Source organism: Bubalus bubalis, chromosome 23 (assembly GCF_019923935.1).
Source record: "Bubalus bubalis isolate 160015118507 breed Murrah chromosome 23, NDDB_SH_1, whole genome shotgun sequence".
In the NCBI taxonomy this organism is placed as follows: domain Eukaryota; kingdom Metazoa; phylum Chordata; class Mammalia; order Artiodactyla; family Bovidae; genus Bubalus; species Bubalus bubalis.
The window spans coordinates 40,546,053-40,570,416 of record NC_059179.1 but is presented as its reverse complement, the minus strand read 5'-3'; the positions used below and the strand labels follow the sequence as shown (position 1 = coordinate 40,570,416).

Below are 24,364 nucleotides of genomic sequence, written 5' to 3'. Positions count from 1 at the left end.
ACTCTTTATGACCCCACGGACTGTAGCCCGCCAGGCTCTTCAGGCCATGAAATTCCCAGGCAAGAATACTGGAGTAGGTTGCCATTTCTCTCTCCGGGGGAATCTTCCTGACTCAGGGATCGAACTCGTGTATCCTGTATTGCAGGCGGATTCTTTACCACTGAGTCACCTGGGAACCCCAGATAGATCTGTATATAGAATCAAATTAATACCGTAGGTGTAGACATGAGAACCGCTGCAAGAGGAGTATGTTGACTGAATATACTGCACGAATCTCACAGCAAAACACATGCCATGAAGGACGGTATTAAGGATGCAATAATCAAAAACACTCATCTTTCAGTAGGGAACTCAACTGGATGCATCTGTAGTCTGCTGTGGTATAATGTAAGAAACAAACACATTTCAATCAACACACTTTGGCCAGATTCTGTTTTGTTTCGCTCTTGCTTTCCCATTGCTGCCAAAGGGACAGAGACCAGCATCTTCTGATCTTTCCCAGAGTCAGAGATCAAGGGGGAATGGGCACTAAATCATCACGTTTAATTTTCCCCACATCTTAAAAGATAGGCATTAGAAATCCCATTTTACAGATGAGTAAACTGAGGCAGAAACTCATGAAGCAATCTGCCCAAGATCACATCATTACAAAGTAATGGAGCCAGGCCAAACTCAGGTCTGTCTGAATCTGAAAATAATTCTTCTCTTTCTATCATAACTCATACTAAAGTGCTCTTAAGTATGAAATTATTTATGTAGAGAAATCTAATGGTTACAAAAGCAAATTTATCATTTTTTACTCCATGATAGGTCTTAAAATGGCATTCTTTGGACAGTCAGCAATGCATAGTTATGAACATAAAAAAATAAATAAATGCTCTAATCGAATAAGTGGTTAGACCAGAAATCCAAAAGTCTTAAACTTATCTAAGTGCCCTGGCTCTCTTTCCCACAGGCACCAAGACGATGGGTGGGGACACTTGGGGTTCTTCTGATGAGAAATGTTCTCATGCACTCCTCCTTCCGAATTGTCCCAGACACCTCTGATTATGTAAGAGACACTCCTTAATAATTATGCATTAGGTACTTTCCTTAGTTGTATATGTCAGGCTTGTAATTAAGTGTCTATTTGAGTAGTAATTTGTTTAATGTCCACTGCTGTCCATCAGGGCTGCCAAGAATGGTTGTTCAAAATACTCACTGCCCAAGGGCTCCCACCTGATGAAGGACACCTGCTTTCACTGACGATGCTCCGTACCCGGGACTGCATCTGCCGGGAGCAAGAGACACCTTATCCTGATGGGCTTAAGGCACCATATGGCTTGCTGAGGTCGTGCTCTGTAAAGGCTGCTAGGACAGGAATGGTGTCTGCCTCCTCTCGCACCACAAGCAGACCTGGCATATAGTAGGTCTCCACGAAACACAGGTTGAATAAATGGCTGAATCACTAAAGAAATGTGCAAATGAATACTTTCTGAAATACTTACAGGGCATTTGGAATTCTACCTAAGATATGACAAAGGCCAGATCATGACATATGTGGCAGCATCTCACTTGTTTTTCTTTTTCGCTTTGTTCGGTCATGTGGAATCTTAGTTCCCTGACCAGGGATCAAACCGGCACCCTCTGCATCCCTGCATTGGAAGCACGGAGTCTTAACCACTGAACCTCCAGGGAAGTCCCTCTGGATTTTATAGCTAAATCCTAACAACAGGAGGAGACAACCCTCTGACCATAAGACATGGGCAGTTCTTCACTGGGCTCCCTGGCTCTACACAGTCAGCAAATGCCAGTCACTTTTCTTCTTTTCCAGAAGGGAGTAATATTGAAAGAAAGTAAATGGACTCTTGTCTTATTTGTAAGCTGTGGTAAAGAATATCCAGGCCAGAAACCTGAACATTTAATCAAAAAGCCATATTAGTGAAGGACAAAAATATAAGCCATATATATATATATATATATTTTTTTTTTTTAACAAAGTTACTAATCACCATGGGATCCGAAGCCTGTCAAGTTTCCCCTAGCCTCTAGCTAGTAAATGAACCATAAAGAAAGCAATGTGTTTTTCCTCCTTTCTTCCCCTTTCTGTCTTGTTTTTGATGAAAAACTGTAGAGATTCTTATGGTCAGGAAAACTGAGGGAGATAATCCTATGAGAGAAAACCAACTGAAGTTGAATCCATTTATTGGCAGAAATACGCACAAAGATGCTCACAAATAAATTTTAACTTCTGAATATGTCTGCTTACAAAAACAAGCGAAGACTCAGGAAGGCCAAAGCTCTGGAGTAAAGCAGCTCATTGGTCTCTCCTCCCAGGAGTCCCCAGTTCCCAGCCCCCAGGCCCCACTCCAGGCTTCCAGGCAGAAAGGACCCTCACCCACAGTGTCATCTTGGTCTCTGCAGGCATTATCAGGATTAACCAGCTCTGCAGGAGGAGTCAGAGAGAGGATACAGTCACAAAGCACCTACTGGGTGCTCAGCATAGTACAACTGGCTTCACAGACTTTATCCCTTTCAATACTCACCACATCTTTGGGAGGTTTTTTGGGGTTTTTTGTTTTTGTTTTTTTCCTTTTTCACGTTAAGCAAAGCCTTGATTTTCAAGGCAAAGTACATTTTTTTTCACTTTCTGTTCTTGGCATAAATTTTAATTATTTCCAGTAGAACCAAGACCTCCTGAACCCCTTTCAGTGTCATCTAAAGCTTGAACTACCTCAATTTCTGGGTAAAATATCCATTCAGAAATAAGTTGTGCAATTCAATCACCCTTTTTGACTTCAAACTTTTCTTTGCCAAAATTAAACAGAACAACACCAACATCTCTATAATCTTCATCTATGACACTCCTACCTCTATGAAATGTTTTGCCAAGTCAGAATGTGGAGCTTCTCTCCCATAACACCCAGAAGGAAGAGCTATCTGAATGTTGGTTTTCACAAGGACTTTCTCCATCAGTGGTATTGTGTAATCTTGGACCCTGTACAGGTCATAGCCCGAGGCACACACGGACCCTGTGGCTGGGGCAGTGGTGTGCTCCCAGAGCTGGGCAAAGCAGAGCCTCATGCCTTCCTCCTCCACAACCAGGCCCCACCTGCTGGGGGAGATGACTTGAGCCTCTTGAGAGCTGGGCAAGGGGGGCAGAACATCAGCACAAGAGGGAGCAGGGGAAACAAGAGCCTTTGGGAGGTATTTTTAAACCCTCTTTCAAAACTGATGACAGAGGCTTAAAAAGTATTCCATCACTCAAAATGAGTTCTGAAACCTCATCTCAACTATATCCCTTCATCTCTTAAAAAGTGAAAGGGAAGACTGAAAAGTCAAGTGTTTGCCATGAAATGACATTGCTGATTAGAAGGAGAGCTGACCACATTATTCTAATAGCTCAGGTCCCTTTCTTACTCTAGACAAAGGAAGGCAGGGGAATTCTGAAAACTCAGTGTTGGTGGTGAATTTGGGGTCCTGAACACACTTTTGGAGCATAAATGTAGCTTCAGTTGAGTCTTTATTCAATTAAGTTAACAGATCAATTAGTTCAATAGATATTTGGGGGCATCTATAGTGAGCCATTCACTGTGCAGGCCCTGGGAACATCTCAGTTCTGGAGATAATCAAGTCCCTGCTTTCATGGAGTGGACACAGATTAAAAAAAAAAAAAACAGGTAAACAACCAGGATAACTACAGATTCAACTATGTGCTATGACAAGAATGATGAGAAAAGTGTCGGAGTTCAGAGTGGTTTTCCTGAACAAAGCCACCTTCAGGCTGAAACTCAAGAATAAGCAGGAGCTAGCCATGGTGATACCTTGGTCTGGGTGCCCTCAGGACGAGACCCTGAGATGGATTCGAGTGCAAGTAGCTGCCTAGGAAGATGATCCCAGTTAACATTGATGGAGAGTGAGACAGGGATGGGCAGGAAGCCAAGAAAGCATATGACATCAAAAAAGTTGTTCTGTGGGCAGCAAGAGCTCAATCCCACGGGGGAACTCTGGGAGACAGTGTAAAATACACAACTCAGATCTATCCCACCTAAGGGGCAAAGGAGCTGGGGTATTTATACACCATCTCCCGGAAATCGCTAGCCAAGGGCTGCTCTAGGGAGCAGAGTAAACATTCATCCCCTATGTGCCCAGTCTGTCCTGAGCATAGACAGAGAGGGTTCTGGAAGCCAGCAGAAGCCTCAGAGAGAGAAACAGGTATTGGCAGTTGGAAACTGATGTGCAGGACATAGTAAGTGCTAAAGAAATATGAGTGGGTTCTGATAGCATTTGAGAGCTGTGGGAGAAGGGTAAGTTCAAAGCCAAGGAAGAAACAAACAAGAATGTCTCACGTTGAGGGGACTGTCAAGAGGTGGGCTCTGAAATCAAAAGTCTGGGTTAAAGTCAGATGGTTTAGGTAAAAATGCCAGTTTGGGGACATGTTGGCTGTGTGACGTTGGGAAAAATGATTATCTTCTCTCAGCCTCAGTTTCCTCATCTGGATAAGAAAACTAATAAGAGTTCTGACCTCACAGGTATGTTGTGAAGATTCAATGGGACAAGTCCTTTACAGCCACTAACACAATCCCTGACATGCTTGACATGATCAATAAATGATATCCTTTTGCATTATCATCAAAAGGATAGGGTTGCTGGAATGTAGGAAGTAGGGGTTTGGGGGAGGGGAGCAGGACAGGAGGGGAAGAGGCAACAGGGGTCAGATCATGCAAGGTCTGAAGACTCTGGATTATCCCTGAGATGCGCTGGAAGTCACTGCAGAGTTTGAAGCTGTAGAGTCACCTGATATCATCATTCTAGAATGTCCTACTTGTCAAAGGGCCTTCCTGGTGGCTCAGTGCACCTGCCGAGCAGGAGACAAGGATTCGATCCCTGAGTTGGGAAGATTCCCTAAAAGGAAATGGCAACCCACTCCGTATTCTTGCATGAGAAATCCCATGGACAGAGGAGCCTAATGGACTACAGTCCATGGAGTTGCAAAGAGTTGGACACAACTTAGCGACTAAACAACAACTCTTCAAAGGCTTGAAGTGCTTTTTCTACTTCTGTATCCCAGTGCTAACTCTGCTGCTGGCATAAAAGGAAGGTGCTATTTAGCAGTAATTAGCAGACTCCAGAGGCGGATGGGTGGAAAGAAGCATTGGCTTGAATCACCCAACAACTGCACACACTTGGCTGTGGAATGATCTGCTTCATTTGCCTTCAGCAGACGCAACTTCCTAATTAAGTTGGCTCCAGCCAACATTCAAATGACTTTGCATTTTCCAAGTAGATGCCAAAAGAGGCCAGAGAGATGGCCCCCAAAGCCAGTGGGAGAAATGAGGAAGCAGGTCTGGAATGCAATACATGTTGTGGAGACCCTCATGGGAATAACTTATGTACATACATGAGCTCTAGCCAAAAGGGAAAAGAAACCATACTGGTTCTAAGGATATGCACACTAGACATGAATCTGAGAAAACACAAAGAAAGGACTTGGTGTGGTTCTAAAGCCAAAAGATAATGTTTCCATGGCAGGTGCCCAGCTGAGGCTGGGACTGGGATAGTTTCCAGAGAATGGGATTGCAGAACAGTATTATCTTATATTGATCTACCTATGTCCCTTCCTCCTTCCATCTATCTATATCCCAAAAGATGTCCACTGCAGAAGACGTGGTTATCTGAATTTTTATTTTTAGAACATATCTAACATCTTGAATGATCCCTGGGCCCAAATTTGGAAGACTGAGTTAAAAGTCAATGATTTGAAACAGTGATAAAAGAAACACCCACACAAACTAGCTGCCTATCCAACAAGTATTCCTTTATAATTCAAGTCCATTCTACCATCACGGGCCAAGAACAAGATCTCTGATGAGTCTAGGGCCCTCACATCCACCAGAAGTCATTACATGCAATGGCAGAGAGAATGGAGAGTAGGGGACATTTCATAATGGTTAAAGAAAGGGTCAGACAACAAGAATTTACAGCAATCATAACTGTGTGAGTGCCAATAGAAAGCGCTCCAAAACACAGGAAGCAAAACCAGCAAAACAAAAAGGAGGAACAGGCAAAATCCACAATCATGGTGAACACTATCAAACTCTTGACTGATAACAATGAGACAAAGAAGAAGAATTAGAAATCTATGAACGACAACATCTTAATCAACACACATGGAATGCCACACCCAACAAATTCAGAATATGTTTTCGGGTGTGAACGAAATATCCACCAAGATAAAGAATATGCTAGGCAATAAGACAAATCTCCATAAATTTCAAAAGACTGAAATTTTCATGAGTATGTTTTCCAGTCACAGCAAAACTAAGTTAACAATTCATTACATTAAAATAGCTGGGAAAGTCTCCAATATTTGGAAATTTAAAAATTCACTTCTGAATAACACATAGATCAAAGAAAAAAACCACAGGGATGTTAGAAAATATTTTGAACATAATAACAATAAAAATACAATATAACAAATTTTGTGGGGTATAGCTAAAATAGAGACATTTATAGCCTTAAATGCTTACATTAGAGAGGAAAAAATCTTTAAACAATTATTATTTAAATTTCTAACTTAAGCTAGAAAAGTATGAGCAATTTAAACACAAATTAAAAGCAAGGAAGCAATGAAGATAAGAACCAAAATCAACAAAGCAGAAAAGACATAAAAATAGAAAAAATAAAGACAAAGTAGGTTGTTTGAAAAGTTTAATAAAATCAATAAACTGCAAGTAAGTTAATCAAGGAAAAAAAGGATCAGAAACAAATTACTACATCAGAAATGGAAGCGGGCCTAGCACCACCAATCTTAACAGACATGAAAAAGTCAATAAGGTAATATTATGAACACCTTTATGTTAACAAACTCAACAGTATAGATAAGTGTACAAACTACTTTAAAATCACAATTTATCAAAAGTGACATAAGGGAGTTTCACTTCCACACTGGCATATGAGAAGCTCTGGGGACCCCACTTCCAAGCTAAACTGGAAAAAATTACTAAAAATATAATCAAGTCTCTGGAAGTGATCCTAAGAGCATACAGCAAATGAAGAAATAGTCATTTAAGAAGACACTAAAACTCAGTAGGGACACTGAAAATCTCTGGCATCAGAACCTCGATCCATTCTTGCTCCTTCCCTCCCAGCCTAGTGTGAAGGAAGGTCCATCCCAGATGGATACAGCCTAGAACACAGGGCTCCCCCTCCCTCTTCTCACAGCTTCTAGTCGAGGGCAATGGTGTCCTGCTGGGAGAGACAGGCTGTTGGTATTCATCACCCTGAATGTCAGAAGCTACCGTGCTCCCCTCCTTCCAGTGGCTAAGTCCTAGGCATGAGCATCACTCAGAAAGAACCTGTCATTGTCCCTATCTTCAGCTCTAGAAACAAGGCTCGGGAAGACACATCTTAAAACAGAGAACTCTGGAGCTCTTCTCAAAGGAACTGACTTTATTTGAACATGGTAAAGTTCAAGCCTAAGGGTGCACTCAGAAACACTCGAGGTTGTGATGAAAAGCAATTAAGAGGAAAATGGGAGCTTCACTAGAGAAACGAACTAAATAACACATGTTAACTCTTCTTTTCAAATTCTGTTGATTGAGTGTAATCCCAATTATAATGCCAGAAGACTTTCTTATGAAAATTCATAAACTGATTCCACAGCATATATTTTGGAAAAGTAAAGAACATATAATTGCCAAAGTAACCTTGAGAAAAAAAAAGAACAAAGATGAAAGACTCCAGCTGCTGGACCTCAACAGACCTACCATAAAGCTACAGTAATCAATACAATGCAGTTCTAGAAAAAGGGTAGGCAGACAGATTAATGACCATTATAGAGAGTACAGAAATAGAAGCACACTTGTATGATCTATCAATTTCTGCAAAGGCACTAAAGCTACATGATGGTGAAAGGAAAAATTGTTTCAATAAATGGTGCTAAAAATGGATATAAATGCAAAAAATATTAACTTTTAAACACTGTCTCACACAATGAACAAAAATCAACTTGGTTTTAAATATAAAACCCAAACCATAAAGCTTTTGAAGAAAACATATGAAGACAAGTTTATAACTGGAAGGTGGGAAAGATTTCTTACATAGAACGCAGAAAGCAATAACCACAAATGAAAAAAGTGACAAGTAAGATTTAATCAAAATTTAAAACTACTACTCATCAACAGATACTATTAAGAAAATGAATAGGCAAGCCACTGATGGGAGAACATATTCACAAAACATTTATTTGACACAAGGCTTCTAAACAGAATATGAAGAAACATCACCAGTTAATCACAAATAGACAAAAATAATTAATGGAAAAAGGATTTGAACAGACACTGCACCAAGGAAGATATGAGAACAGCCAGCAGGCAAATGAAAATGTCAGTGACGTCGTTAGTATTAGAGAACTACAATGAGACACTGTACATACCCACGAAAATGACCAAGCAAACAAAAAAGACCAGTAACAGCAAATGCTGGTGAAGACCCAGTGTACCTGAAATTTTCATACATTGCCAGGGAGAGTGTAAGCTAGCACAAGCATTTTGTGAAAATATCTGGCAGTTTCTTCAAATGTTAAACATATCCTAATGTTTTTACGTTAGCAATATCACTCACAGATATTTAGCCAAGATAAATGTCAGCACAGTTCATTAAAAGAACTGCACACAAATGTTCATAGCAGCTTAATTCACAATTGAAATAACCAGAAAGACAAAAAACCTGTGGAATATTCATTACAATGAAATACATTGCAGCAATAAAAAAGAATAAATTATGGATACTTATAACAATGTGGATGAACTTCAAGATATTATACGGAGCAAAAACTGCCAGACTCAAAAAGAATACACTGCATTATTCCATTTAGATGAAGTTCTAAAGCAGGCAAAGCTAATCTAAAGGTTGAAAAAAAAAAAACAGTACAGTGGTTATTTCAAGAGAATGAAGATTGGAAATGAACATAAAGAACCTTCTGAGGTGATGGAAATACCTTACATTGTGATAGGAATATGGGTTACATAATGAGTCCACTTCTCAAGACCGAATGGCAATGACCTATGCATTTCAATGTAAATTTTACCTTAAAATGCTAAACTAATTTTTTTAAACATATACTACCATGTGTAAAATAGCTAGCTAGTAGGAACCTGCTATGAAGCAAAAGGGACTCAACTCGGTGCTCTGTGATGACCTAGATGGGAGGGGTGGGGCCGGGGGTGAGGGAGAGCCAAGAGGGAGGGGATATATGTATACGTACAGCTGATTCACTTCGTTGGACAGCAGAGATGAATGCAGTACTGTAAAGCAGTTATGCTCCAATAAAAAGAAACTGTCAGCATTCTCGGTGGTAGGAAATGGGCAGAGAAAAACAGGAAGGAAGAAGGGCAGATTCTTGTACTTGGAGCATGTGGGGATTCATTAGCTCTGTTTTCTTTTATATGTCTGAATTTCTTCATAAGAAAAAATTTAAAAAGAAAGACAGAAATAAAAAGACATTAGGCTTTAATTACAACCTTTAATCTGACCGTGATCTTTGTTTTCATGGAAGTCAAATGGTGAGCCAAGTCTTTGAGGGAGAGTATTTTTAATTAATTAAACAGTAACCATTTCTAAAACTACTCTATTTATTCAGACCAAGAACCTGAAGAGTGGATGAATTTAACATATGAAAGATCAATTTCTTCCATATATTTGCTGATTATCTTAGAAGGGGCTCTCAGCCTGGACATCATTGACATTTGGGGCTGGATCCTTCTTTGTTGTGAGGACTGTCCTCTGCACTGTAGGAAGTTTGGCAGCATCCCTGGCCTTGACGGAGGAGATGCCACATGTCACATGCCCTTGTGACAACCACAAATGTCTCTGGACTTTGCTAATATCCCCTAGGGGGCAAAATTGTCCAGTTGAGAACTACTGCCCAAGAATACTCATTCCCAACCAAGACCATATAGCCCTCATTGTTCAGTTGCCCAGTCGTGTCCGACTCTTTGAGACCCCATGGACTGCAGCACACTAGGCCTCCCCGCTCCTCACCATCTCCCAGAGTTTGCCCAAGTTCATGTCCATTGCATCGGTGATGCCATCCAGCCATCTCATTCTCTGATGTCCTCTTCTCTTTCTGCCCTTAGTCTTTCCCAGCATCAGGGACTTTTCTAGTTAGTTGGCTGTTCGCATCACGTGACCAAAATGCTCAAGTTTCAGCTTCAGCATCAGTCTTTCCAGTGAGTATTCAGGGTTGATTTCCCTTAAGATTGACTGGTTTGATCTCCCTGCTGTCCATCAGACTCTCAGGAGTCTTCTCCAGCACCACAGTTGAAAGGAATCAATTCTTTGGTGCTCTGCCTTCTTTATGGTCTGGCTCACACAACTATATATGACCACTGGGAAGACCATAGCCTTGACTATAGGAACCTTTGTTGGAGAGTAATGTCTGCTTTTCAACACACTGTCTAGGTTTGTCATAGCTTTCCTGCCAAGAAGCAAACGTCTTCTGATTTCATGGGTGCAGTCACCGTCTGGAGTGATTTTGGAGCCCAAGAACAGGAAATCCGTCACTACTTACTTCCACCTTTTCCCCTTCTATTTGTCATGCAGTAATGGGATCAGATGTCATGATCTTGGTTTTTTCAATATTTAGTTTTAAGCTGATTCTTTCACTCTCCTCCTTCACCCTCATCAAGAGGCTCTTTAGTTCCTCTTCACTTTCTGCCATTAGAGTGGTATCCCCCCAAGGGGACAAAAATTGATTCTTGGGGAGATGAGAAAATTCTAGATATTACAATTTTTGTGGCCCTCCAAACAGCCATAATATTAATACAATATATCAGTGGAATTAATATTTTATGGTAGAGAAGAGAAGTTGAGGGTTAGGGTTAGTTGAGGGGGAAGCCTACAAAAATGAGGATGGGTGATAATGAAAAAAAAAAAGATTGAAAAACATCACCCCATAAAGAGGTCTGATTCTTTTTAAAGCCAACTATTTCCTCCAAGGATTTGGTATCCCCAAAGCAAGACTTTCCAGTATTCGGGGGGGGGGGTCTTCATTTCAATGATGAAAAAGTTGCAAAATAAGCACAGTTGCTTCCCAGAATCTCTGAAACTGTCTTGGAAGTTTAAGATGAAAGATAATTTAAATTTAGGGGACAAAACCTAGGAGAGGCTCTTGCTAAGTGTGATGATGTCCCATGACAGGACAATGAATTTGGAAGCTCTCATTTGTCACTTAGAAGGTAAACCACACAAATCAAACTGGCCTCAGATAAGTGACCACCAGTTTATCCTGGTTGAACATGACCCAATCAGCCCATGTCATTTCATACCATTTTTATTTTTATTTTTTTTATTATTATTTGTATTCTATTTTTTAACTTTACAATATTGTATTGGTTTTGCCATATACCATTTTTAAAAGAAGAAGATGGTCTTTTTCAAGCTTCCCATCTAGCAACAAAATCCCTGGACAGCAATTTCATTTCATTAAATGATCCAAAACAAACGAATCTTGCATTTTCTTCTGCTCTTCTATTTCCTGTATCTTTATGCAAAAGTCTGTCTAACCACTCCAAAAACCAGCTGGTTTATAACATTAAATATTCATGCTTGATGGAGTTAAACCTGGCTGCTTAGCATAGATGATATCTTATGATAATTTTTCAATCCATATTTACAAACCCTTTAGATTTGTTCCACAAAAGCAAACTCCCAGACACTCAACCTACAAAGACCCTTTGTAGGACTCTTGTCCTACAAGAGTAGGACACTCTCCAGGACTCTTGTCATCAAAATAACACTGAGGTTATATGAGAATCTTCTAACATATGGTACCCCCGCACTAAGGCATCAAAACATTACCAAGGTATTCCTGAATTTAAAATGATAAGGGAAGGAAGGAATAAGAGAGTGATGACTAATTTTGTGTGTCAGCTTGGCTAGGCCATAGTGCCCAGATGTTTGGTCAAACATCAGTCTGGAAGTTGCTTCGAAGACATTTTTTAGATGTGACGAGTGTTTACTGTCAGTTGACTTTAAGTTAAGGAGCTCACCCTACATAATGTGAGTGCACCTCATTCAATTAGTTGAAGGCCTTAGGAGCAAAGACTGAGGTTTCCCAAGTAAGAAATTCTACCTCAAGACTGCAACACAGGGATTTCCCTGCTGGTCCAGTGGTTAAGAATCAGCCTTCCAATGCAGGAGATGCAGGTTCGATCCCTGGTTGGAGAACTAAGATCTCACATACCGCAGGACAGCCACTGAGCCTGTGTGCTCTGGAGTCCACGCACCACAGCTAGAGAGCCTGCATGCCGCAACTAAGACCCAACATGAAAGTGGAAGTGAAGTCGCTCAGTCGCGTCCGACTCTTTGCGACCCCATGGACTGTAGCCCACCAGGCTCCTCTGTCCATGGGATTCTCCAGGCAAGAATACTGGAATGGGTTGCCATTTCCTTCTCCAGGGGAATCTTCCCGACCCAGGGATCGAACCCAGGTCTCCCGCATTGCGGGCAGACGCTTTAACCTCTGAGCCACCAGGGAAGTCCCAACTAAGACCCAACACAGTCACAATAAATAAACAATAAAAAAGGAGACTGCAACCTTGAAATCCTAACCAAATTTCCAACCTGCCAGTGCTCATGATCTCACAAGCCAATTCCTTAAAATAACTGTTCGTCTCCCTCTGTACATACACACATCCTATTGGTTGTTTCTCCTGAGAACCCTGACTATGCAAACAGGGAGATGAATTCTATCTTCAATAAAACAAAAAGCACCTCAACACCACCCCACGATATACGAGGGTGGGAAGAAGCTGGCAGAGCAGATGCTGACTCAGAGAGGAAAGGCACATCTCCACGTGGTCCTGTGGATGGTGATGCCCGTGAGAAGCCCTAATTCACCAGGAGGGGCCCTGCAAGTGTTTGAACTGGAGGCAGGGGTACCGCAGAGGGCAGGGGTCAGATGCGGGCTGGACAGGAAACTAGGTGGGAAGTCCCCAGAGAGCAGCTGAACTTTCCAGGTCCCCACCTCATCCTCAAACCAGTAAACTGTCACCTCCTCAACTCTTGAAGAAGGTAGAAGGTTTAACCATCCAAGGCTCTGGGCTTGGAAAAAGCAGTCAAATGGAGAAAAAGGCTAAAAAACCCGGCTGAAAACAGGGGGGCTTAGGGAAAGTCTGCAAGGTAACCTGTGAGAAAGCAAACCCCTGGGCTTGGCTTGCAGAATGCCAGGTTCATATACACCCGGCCAGAGACTGGGGAGAGGAGGGGAGGGGAGTTCCCGCCAGTGAAGAGAATAGCCTCTAAGTAAAGGCCAGATGCTAGCACTCAGGGTCAACCAGTGAAACCCCAGCTCGCTTCCCACCCACTCTTCAGTGAAGCCCACTTAATGGACTCTGTCCAGTTAGCTTCAGCACTCCCACCTTAAATAAGAACATCCAGCAGAAGATTGCCAGATATGTAAGGAAAGCTAGATACCAAAAAACATGCAGATCAAGAGAAGGTGAGGAGCAGATGACGTCTGCAGTCAAAGAGAAAAGAGAGTATACCCGTGAGAAAAAGAATCTGATGTTATTTTTTTGTTGAATTAGAGTTCAGGAAAGAGCTCTTGGAAATTAAAAATACAAAATTCATAATAAAATTCAATAGAAGGGTTGGTAAATAAAATTTTCAAACTCTCCTAGAGAGATGAACAAAAACACAAAGAGAAAGATAGTAGGAAATAAAATTAAAAGATAAAATCAACCCAGGAGATTCAACACCTGCCTAACACAGGATCCAGAGAAAAGAAACGGAATATAGAGGAAGGGACACAAAGTTCCAGAGTAGACGGACCTACTGAGAGACCAGAACAATAAGTATAAAGAAATAAAATCCCAGGAAGGCACATCATTGTGAAACTTCAGACGACCAGAGATAAAGGCTCCTAAGAAGTTCCAGAGAGAGAAAGAGAAAAGCAAGACGAAAGAGGGGAATGTCATAGGGTCTCTCTGAATCACACAGTAAACTAGAATCCTGCACAGAACTGATTTTCAACCCAGAATTCTACACTCAGCTGGAGGGTAGCATAAAGATACTTCAAACATAAAAGACCCCGAACACCTGCTCGTGTGTGCTCTCCTGGGAAATGACAGAAGAAAGGGCTTTACCTCCAGAGGCTGTCCCTGTCCCTGCCCTGGAATTCCCAGCTCCCCACACCCAAAGCAAAGTGCCTGGCATTGGCCTTGACCCCAGGCAGGACAGGGCCATTTCAGAGCACCTGTGCCCTCCTCAAGAGCAAGACTGTGCCTGCAAAACACTGAGTGCCCGAGAAGAGTTAAATCACCACCAGTCAGTCATGTAAAGAACGCATCCCATAAGCACTGATTATCCTTCACGACTTAGTGACTGAACACCACCACCACCCTGTAAATGCCTCTTTTTTATTCCATAATGGAGTTTTTTAAAAATGAAACACCTGTGTGCACAATTCAAGTGCACTGGTCTTGCTTTCCTAATGCCTTTTTCTTAGACCTTAGTTTCTGAGACCAGCATTAGGTATACAGCAAATTTTAAAAGGTACAGAGACTTCCTATAGAGTAGATGCTAAGTTCCCCCTACCCCAACCCCGACCTTCACAGCATCCCTCATTATCAACATCCTCCAACAGCTGTCACAATTGACGAACCTACACTGACGCATCAGAATCACCCAACGTCCACAGTTTGCATTAGGGTTCACGCTTGATGCTGTATAGTCTATGGGTTTCGACAAACGCATAATACAGTGACAAGCATCCACCAGTATAGTGTCATATAAAGCAGTTTCACTGTCCTAAAACTCCTCTGTGCTTGGCCTATTCTTCCGTCCCCCACCAGGAACCCTGAAGTAATGCTTTTTAATACTATTTGTTTGGAATATGGGCAATATGCTCGTGGTTTTGTGGGCCAGGTCTCTTCTGCAACTACCAACTCTGCCATGATAAAGTAAAAGCCTCCACACACGATATGTAAGTGATGGGCACCTCTGTGTTCCAATAAAACTTTATTTACAAAAACAGGCAGTGCACATGCTGTGATTTGCCAAGCCCGGAATACAGTATCACCTTATTCATTCCCTCCATTTTATAGAAAAAAGTTTCTTAATACCTTGACTTGGTAATAATAAGGTGTTGTTTTTTTTTCCCCAATTTTTCTCTCTGAAATCTATCCTCTTTCTGCAAGTTGAAACAACACCCAATCAAAAGCTGAGATAATGTGATGAAAGACAGTTCTCTTTGAAACCGCATCGCCTTTCTCCACTTTAAGCCCCAAGCTTCTCAAAACTCTGAAGGAAATCACTCGCTCTTTGAAGCTGTGCCTCACAGAGCCAGTCCCCTAACATGGCTTTCACGGGTCATGCTGTGTGCTGAAAGGCTGTCACACGAGCCCTTCAGGGCAGTGCTGTCTGACTGCTTGTGGTAAACCAAGGAAAAGATCTTTGGTTTCCAAAAGACATTAGTGTTTGTTCTTCTGTTCAAATAAAACCAACTGTTCTGCAGGATGACGTGGGCGTCGACTACTTTCCAGTCACCAATTATCTGTGAACAGAGCAGAAGCAAACCCAGGTTTACCCAGAATGGGGGATTCGTCTCCAGAGATCCGTTGGTCCAGAGCCCCTGGGTCCACTCACTCAAGTGTAATCCACAAAAATGGATAAATAAGAAGGGAGAAAGAGCCTGTGTCTCAAAACGGGAGTCCACTGAGGTCACCCCTTCCGAGGTGCACCACCTCCTCGAGGGAGCAACGAGTCACACCAACCTCTAGGCGTCCTATCGGCTACAGTAAGAAAGCGGAAAGCCGCACTGATGGTTTTCTAAGTGGATATGGCAGCTGCCTGCAAGGCAATCACTGATCTGTCATAAAAAAGAGCAGAGGAAAATACTCACCAAAAGCCTAGAGGCTGGGAAGGATCCTGTCAGCCAAACAGTAAAAATATGTAACATTTTAAGCACATCTTAAGCTGCTGCTGCTAAGTTGCTTCAGTCGTGTTTGACTCTGTGCGACCCCGTAGACAGCAGCCTACCAGGCTCCGCCGTCCCTGGGATTCTCCAGGCAAGAATACTGGAGTGGGTTGCCATTTCCTTCTCCAATGCATGAAAGTGAAAAGTGAAAGTGAAGTCTTAAGCAAAAGATAGTAATAGCCTCTGTCAGAAAGCTTGTCGAGCACAGAAGGGACATCAGCCTCCCATTGGACAAGGCAGCTGGTGGGCAGATCCATCAGGAAATGCACTTGACAAGGGGGAGGTGTGCCTCTAAAAGAAACTTCTGAGGGTCCTGACCGCTACTCTGCAATCCAGCAGTCTCCTAGCTTGAGTCATTCACGTGAGAGCTATTTCCTTCCCGAGTTCAGATGCAACGGTAGATAGAAGACTGTGCTGCAGTCCTCAGATAACCATTTGAAAACCAGGATGAAAATTTCCCCAAAGGGTTTCACTTCTTACTGCTAATAACTTTTGAACCCCTTTAAAGCTCAGCACAAAATCTTTGGGAGACCAGAAATTGCAGAGAACTTGAGTGACCCCGCAAGGATACAGATGAAAAGCAGATGGAAGCTGGCCCCGGGTGAATACTATCCCAGGTACATCTAAAAAATACCACCCGGGGAATTCCTGATAACAAGGAGACAGAAAATCAATATAGCAGGCCTTCCTCCAACTAAAGTGATTATTCCAAACAGATGCTCGACCATAAATACCAGGAACGACTAGAGCCTAGAAGCGCCGTGAACCCTAAGCCTTCATGCATACTGTGCCCCTGGCCATATTAACCTCAGGAACGCATGTTCTGTCAATCTCCCCTCCCCCACCTCCAAGGCTCTAAAGCCAGACCTGCTCTGTTAACCAGGAAGTGTTCAGTCTAAGTCTCTTCCTTCTTTACTCAGGGCTGCTGTTGAGAGAGGCCCGGGACCTGGGACCTTTCGCTGCAGTGCTGCGATGCTTGCACCTGGACACACTTCTCCTTGAGCAACAAAATACAAAGAAACTGTATGGGACTAAAAGTAACTGTGTACACACACTGGTGGGGCAAATTCTGGACAAAAGATACAAAGAGACCAAGAAATCCATCCGCCACTTTTGAGGAGCCTGGAGCACAGAGTGTTGGGAGCAAAGGCAGGGTACTGCACACACCACCACCTAAAGGGTGGGCAAAACACCTAAGCCACCCCTTCGGCCTGATCCCTGGACACACCCCTGCCCTCACCCCATATAAGGAGCAGGCTTGCCCCCTGCTCAAGGATTAAGGGAAACCTGTTGCTTGTTCTCACTCTCCCTTGCTGCAGTAGGGCCCCCCATTAAACTTGCCAGTTTCTTGTCTGGCCCCCAGTCAATTCCTATTGACTGGGGAAGGCCAAGAAGCCTGATGGATAACACTGTGACAAATTATCACAAACCTGGGGGCTGAAAATGAAAGAAATATATTCTCTCCCAGTTCTGGAGACCAGAAGTCCCATATTAAGGTGCTGGCAGGTCCACAGCCCCTCTGAAGGCTTCAGGGGAGACTCCTTCCTGCCTCGTCCAGCTTCTAGTGGCTCCAGGGTTCCTTGGCTTGCGACTGCTGCTGCTGCTGCTAAGTCGCTTCAGTCGTGTCCGACTCTGTGCGACCCCATAGACGGCAGCCCACCAGGCTCCCCTGTCCCTGGGATTCTCCAGGCAAGAACACTGGAGTGGGTTGCCATTTCCTTCTCCAATGCATGAAAGTGAAAAGTGAAAGTGAAGTCGCTCAGTCGTGTCCGACTCTTTGCAACCCCATGGACTGCAGCCTACCAGGCTTCTCCATCCATGGGATTTTCCAGGCAAGAGTACTGGAGTGGGGTGCCATTGCCTTCTCCTGGCTTGCGACTATATCACTTCAGTTCTTGCCTCCATCTTCACGTGACCTCCTTCCTCATATCTCTAAGTCTCAATATTCCTCTGCCTTTCTCTTATAAGGACATCTGTCCTTGGATTTACAGCCCACCCTAAAGCCAGGATGAACTCATGTTGAGATCCTTAACTATATCTACAAAGGCTTTTTTTCCCCAAATAAAGTCACATTCACAGGTCCTGTGGGCTAGGATCTAGACAAATTTTTTTTTGGTGTCATTATTCAACCCACTAAAGTCTCCAATAAACTAGGGGAGAATAAGAGTTATTTATTTAAATGAACAAGGACTGTGAATCAGTTCAGTCACTCAGTCATGTCCAACTCTTTGTAACACAATGTAATGCAGCACACCAGGCTTCCCTGTCCATCACCAACTCCCGGAACTTGCTCAAACTCATGTCCATCGAGTCGGTGATGCCAGCCCACCATCTCATTCTCTGTCTTTCCCTTTGCCTCCTGCCTTCAATCTTTCCCAGAATCAGGGTCTTTTCCAATGAGCCAGTGCTTCGCATCAGGTGGCCAAAGTGTGAATACTTTGTTGTATTTGTTGTTTAACCACCAAAAGCCCAAGACACTATCACATTAGAGGCTGGCGGGGAGGTCAGCTAGTGTCCTTGAATAATCTTCTGAATCTGTCTAAGCCTCGCTGTTCCTATGCACACAGTGGGGACAACCAGACCTGGCAGGGCTGTGGCACAGGCCAATGGAGAGTCACTCAGAGTGCCAGGCACCCCGATATTGCTGACAAGCCCTAATCTCCAGTGAATGTGAGCAAAAATGGCCAACTACCACTCTGCAGGAAAGGCCATCCAGTTACTCCTTGGTCCAGCCACTATCAGAGTGTGTATTAGCTACTTAGAAAAAGGATGAGGGTAACAGGCTTGGCCAAGGTCAACAACGATCCAATCTGTGGGGAATCAAGGACTTCAAGTCATAAGAGCGGCTGGTCCTCTGCCAAGTGGTCACCTGGGGACCTGGTTCCTCTCCAAGGATTTCAGAATCACCAACCTAAATACACAGCCTGCCACTGCCTACAGACTCCCCAGGACACGAGCTGTGGCTCATTTATCTCCATGTCCCCAGCACCTGTCACAATGTCTGCACCTGAGTCACTCGGTAAACACTGAAGGAATGAAAGGAGATGTGACCAGGACACTCTGGCATGGATAACTGGGTTTATTTAAAGCATGATACCAAGTACTTGACATTCATGGAGTGGATTAAATAAGATAATGCACTGAAACATTTTGGCATGGTGATGCTCCAGAAATGTCAGTGGTCACCATCACTTATTTTAACCCTCACTCCAACTAACAGTGGAGGCCTTATCATTCCCAGTCTACACAGCAGGAATTGAGGCACAGAGAGGTTAAGTCACAGTTCGTATCTGCATAGCCAGGATTTGTCACACTTCAAAGACCTGCGTGCTCTCCAGTACACCACACTGCACCTGGTTCACATTATTTAGTTTAAGGCTGGTCCCAGCTTGAAAGAAAGTGAAAGTGAAGTCGCTCAGTGTGTCCAACTCTTTGCGACCCCGTGGACTGTAGCCTGCCAGGCTCCTCTGTCCATGGGATTTTCCAGGCAAGAATACTGGAGTGGGTTGCCATTTCCTTCTCCAGGGGATCTTCCCCACCCAAGGATTGAACCTGGGTCTCCCACATTGTAGGCAGACGCTTTACTGTCTGAGCCACCAGGGAAGTCCCAGCTTACATACCTATAATCAGACTATATATTAGGGCTGATGGGGTGTATGTACATGTATATATATATACACATATATGCTGTATGTTGGTACAGTACACACACATACACACACACACACACACAAACTTTCATTGAAGGGGTAATCTAGAGAGGACACTGAGCTGAAAGGCATAAGGTCCCAGGGAACACAGTTAATTCCCTTGACTATCAGGATCCTGAATGGATGCAAGTTTCACTCTGCTGAGTTGATGAGAGCCACACATACAATGTTTTGTAAACTCCAGAGTCTTGGTCTCAGGCTTATTTCTTCCTGGGGAATGTCTTATTTCTAAGACAACCGCCCTACAGTGAAGAAAAGTGAACTACACTTGACATTCAAGAATCAATACTTTTCCCTTTACATAAATTCCCAAAAAGAGTGATCAGGAGACATGACCTAGGAATCAGAGTCTCCCAAGCAGGGAACTTACAGGAGGAATGGATGCTGGGGAAGCTTTTGCGGCCCTCGGACACCAGATCGGGGTCACCGGTGCAGTGCATTTCCGAGTTCATCACTCCATCTGGAAAGCAGCGGTAAAAGAAATCGGGGCGAGGTCTACAAAAGACACCATGGACAGTTTCAATATAAAACGCTGCCATCACAAACAAACCCCAGCTGACCCCACTGACCCCTGCTGCTGCCCCAGTTCCTTCTTCTGCCATCAACACCGCAGCCCCACCGGAAGACACTGTGGGCTTAGGCAAAGCTCAGGCTTCAGGGTCAGAAAGATCTGGGCTGGAACTCCCACTCTGCCACTTACTAGTTTTATGACTTAGGTAGTCACATAGCCACCCTCAGTCTCCACGTCTGTAAAAGAGGGATATCAATACCTACCCAAAAGTGAGGTACTGAGGGTCAAGAGAGATGACTTCCGGGAGCCACCTGAGCATAGCGGTGGTGAAATAAAGATGGAGCCACAGCTCCATCTATGGCTCCACTGTCCGGAGGCTGCTACCAGGATCCAAGCCTCCAGGCTCCTCATGGCCCTGTATCTTGAATCTGATGGCCAAGTGCCTACACTTCCTTAAAGAGCAGGTTTCACTGAGAAGACCTGAAAACTCAGTTCCGAGCTTTGGCACACAGTCACCAGCCCAGCTCTTGGTCCAGGTTGTGGGGGAAGGAAGTAGGGGACAAGCTGGTCCCGAGGCCAAGTCAACTGCCACAATCACGGCTAACATGTACTGAGTACTTACTGCATACCAGACCCAGCATTAAGTACCACCCATGGGTCACATTGTATGATTCTTATGACAACCCTGGGGCAGGTCCTGGAACTTCCTTCATTTCATACGTGTGAAAATGAAAGTTTAGAAAGATTACATTCCTGCCCAGGGTCATACACAACCAGTAAGTGGCAAAGACAAGCTCTGAACCCTGGCAATTGGATTCCTGCACCTACACACCACACCCCACATGTGTCCACTTCACTCAAGTGTGGATTCTCACTGTGATGAGTGATGGTGAATTCTTCACATGAATTCAACTAACTCTGCCAGATGCCTGCCATGGACAAGGTTTTTCTAACACTGTGAACACAGCTCCCCTTTTCTGCACATACTGGGTTACAGTTCATATGGTTCTCACTGTGAACTCTAAGGGCTCACTGGTCCTCCAGCTCTGGGATCTGGGCCCAATAACAATCTATCAGTATCTATAACATATCAATTATCAATAGTCTATCAGAACTGTTGGTGTGCTGTCTCTCCCCTATGTGTGTCTCTAAGTGTGGCTATTCACCTACTGAACCAGAGCCTCAGAGAGGACCTGGGAGTCAGCATTTCACTGGGCCCTCAGCAACTCTAAGCACAGAATGTTGGAAGGACAATGCAGCCCAAGGCCACTTGCTGACCAATCTATATCCATCTTCTGCCCCCCCGTTGCCTGACCAGGACTGCACACCAAGTACCTGATCACTAAATACTGAGGTTCCGAGAGGGAAACCAACCTGTCCAAGGCCAACAGCTAGTCAGGGCCTAAGTCAGGTCTCGAACTCAGATCTTTTGACTGTTTTTCTCTACAGAGACTAGCTCATTTCCAGAGCATTTGGGGGAGAAGGCAAGATAAACAGAAAATAGAAATCATCTCCCAGGAGGGTAAGAGAAATGTGTCATAAGTCACAGCTCAAATACTAATCCATATTGCTTATCCCAGAGACAATGATAAATAAGCAAGATTATCTATTTTTTGGATGCCAAAACTGATAAGTGAGTGGGTGTCTGGTGAGGCCCTGGAATACCAGTGGGCTGGAAATGGCTTTCTTGACATTGGTCCCCAAGAAAGTATAGTCATTAGATACTTCTTTACTATTGATGTCCTGCTTACTGAAATAGTGAGTTTATCATTCAAAGGAGTGGAAAGATCTGAGTTGAGGACAGAAACCCCAGAAGGACAACAATTTAAGGAAAACCAGATGAGCTCCAATCTGTCCCATCCAGTCTCCTGTGGCCAAGGTTTCTACACGGCTGACCTTGAAACTAAGTCACTACTTGTTTCTTTTTGGAACTTACCTTCCCACTATCAATTTAATAGTGTTTGTGCAGACTCCATTCAAAGCAAGAGCCAAGGACACGGCTGCAAAACAAAACCAACAAACAGAAAAATAACCAGCTGGCTCTCAAATCAAAATTATCATCAGTACCATCATCATCATCATTACTTTTCCATCACACTATTTAATTTATGACCATAGAAATATGAACCAATGCTTTTTAAAAAGGAGGGAAGTTTGAGTGGCTAGAGTAAAACATAATTAGAACTGGACTTTGGAGACTGAAAGTTCATAAAATTCCAAGCCCCTAGGACATGAAATTTATCTCTCCTCCTAGACTGAAATTTTCAGTATCATAGAGAAGCCCATGTATCATGTTCTGACCTGATAGAACAGATTTAATACTACAGCATGTAGAATTTCTTTTACTGGTAGCAAGAAACATAACATTTTATTTCCTTCTGGCAACCTTCTCAGACATAATTCTAATCAGAGCAGCTGCAGGAATCCCTCTGCATACAGGCGTGCCCACTCAGGCATCACCTCCTTGTTGACCTGTCCCCTGCTGATGGCTGTCCACTTGTTATCAAACAAATCACTACTTCTAAGAAGGTGAAGTGTCTCAATACCTCATTACTGGTGTTTGAAAAGGTTTGCCCAGGTGGTTCTTTCTGCCCCCTAAACCAGTAGGCACTTCTGGATGACATTCTTCACAAATAGACAGCCTGGGGAATTTCTCTAAGCAGCTTGGAAGGACTTTACTGGATGAAGCACAGATTGTCCAAAGGATGCAGGTGAAATGAGTCATGGAGTTTTTCCTGCAAGGCCCCTGCATCTCTCTCTTGTGTTTATCAAGACTACACAAAAGGCAAGTCAATGCGATGGAAGGTCAAATGCTTTGCATAAGCAATAAAAACCTATCGATGTCCTGTTTCGTTGCTTTGTCGAATAATAAAGCATGTGAGTTACCATTTCCCTTTGGCAAGTATTAACTGTTCAATACTAGCTGAGACTTATGTAAGGAAACAGCGGTGGAGGGCCACTTTCGGGAAGGAGCTGCCTGGAGCAGGTCATGATCATGGGGAGACAAATGTGTTATTCTACAAACAAAAGACTGTGAACAGTCAGCATAGTCACCCAGGGCACAGGCCACTGAGATAGAGACAAAAACCCACCTGCTTGTATCAAGTCACGGGGAAGCAGAGAGAATGGGAGGGACCAGTTCAAATGAGCACCTCTGTCAAAGGGAAAAGAAGCGGAGGATGGGCCACATTACAGTAGCTGGAAAGGAGGGATGGGCCCCCTGGGTGCAGAGTGGGGCATGAGTCAGCAGCACCAGACCACCATTAACACACCCAGCATGCAACGCAGTGTAACCTGGAGGCAAGCATGGAGGAACTTGGAGAGATCTGCTGATTACACTCTGCACGCACAGATCCTTCCTTCCTAAAACGCTGGCTTCCCTTCTCTCTCACAAGCTTGGAGCACTGCTGAGAGGTTTCCTTTGCAGAGAGGAGGGAGAATTCCCTGGGCCATCATTGCTGCAGGATTCTCCCAAAGCCATGACAATTAACAGACTGTGAGATTTCCCTGAGATGAGAGGGGTCTTTTCTTGTTAGGGCTGGCCCAGCACAGGCTCACTGCTGTGTTTTCCCAGCGGGGCTGAACTCCTTCTCCTCCTGGTCCTGGCAAGGCCTCTGCACAGAAAAGGTCTTCAGGAACAAGCATCACCAGCTGACCTCCCAGTGCCCTTGGGGAAGTTCAGAGACCATGACATCAATCCAGAACACCATACACATCCCCAACCTCTGCCCTGGCTGGGTTTACTATAGCACAGAGCAATTCTCTGAAAAGCTTCAAGTGGCTGAGCTAGAAAAGGTGTGGCTGTGATGGAAGCACCAACAGCTGGCAGCTTCCCTCTCTGATCCAAAAACCTGAAGGAGACAGAAGAGAGCAAGGATCTGGATGGAAAGCGTCACAGCCTTCTGGAAGTAAAGTAAACCAATTATTACGTTCATCTGCATAGCATAACCTCCAGGGGACCCAGACAAGGGACCTCTCACTGATACCACAGAGAAGGCTGGGCTGAGAGTAGAGGCATGAAAGGCTGGCCGAGCAGGAAATGAATGACCCCAACCATGGGGGGCTGGCTTGTCGATTAACAAGGACCCAAGGCATCTGGCTCATAAGGGGTGCATCAACAGCATCCCACGGCACTGCGGGGTTGAGAGGAGAGTCAGAAAGACAAGCCAGACTGTGTTCTGA

General features: G+C 43.9%; 1 protein-coding gene and 1 pseudogene across 1 annotated transcript in view; both read right to left on the bottom strand.

The window, feature by feature from the left end:
- Window positions 1-24,364, bottom strand: part of PLPP4 (phospholipid phosphatase 4) — a 142,448-nt gene that overhangs the window by 41,108 nt on the left and 76,976 nt on the right. Inside the window, exons 4-5 of the mRNA XM_006063532.4 lie at window positions 22,119-22,182; window positions 20,042-20,166 (exon numbers count right to left, since the gene is read on the bottom strand). Of these exons, the coding sequence (XP_006063594.1) occupies window positions 20,042-20,166; window positions 22,119-22,182 (189 nt within the window). The remainder of the gene's footprint in view (window positions 1-20,041; window positions 20,167-22,118; window positions 22,183-24,364) is intronic.
- Window positions 2,326-3,078, bottom strand: LOC102401534 (annotated as a pseudogene).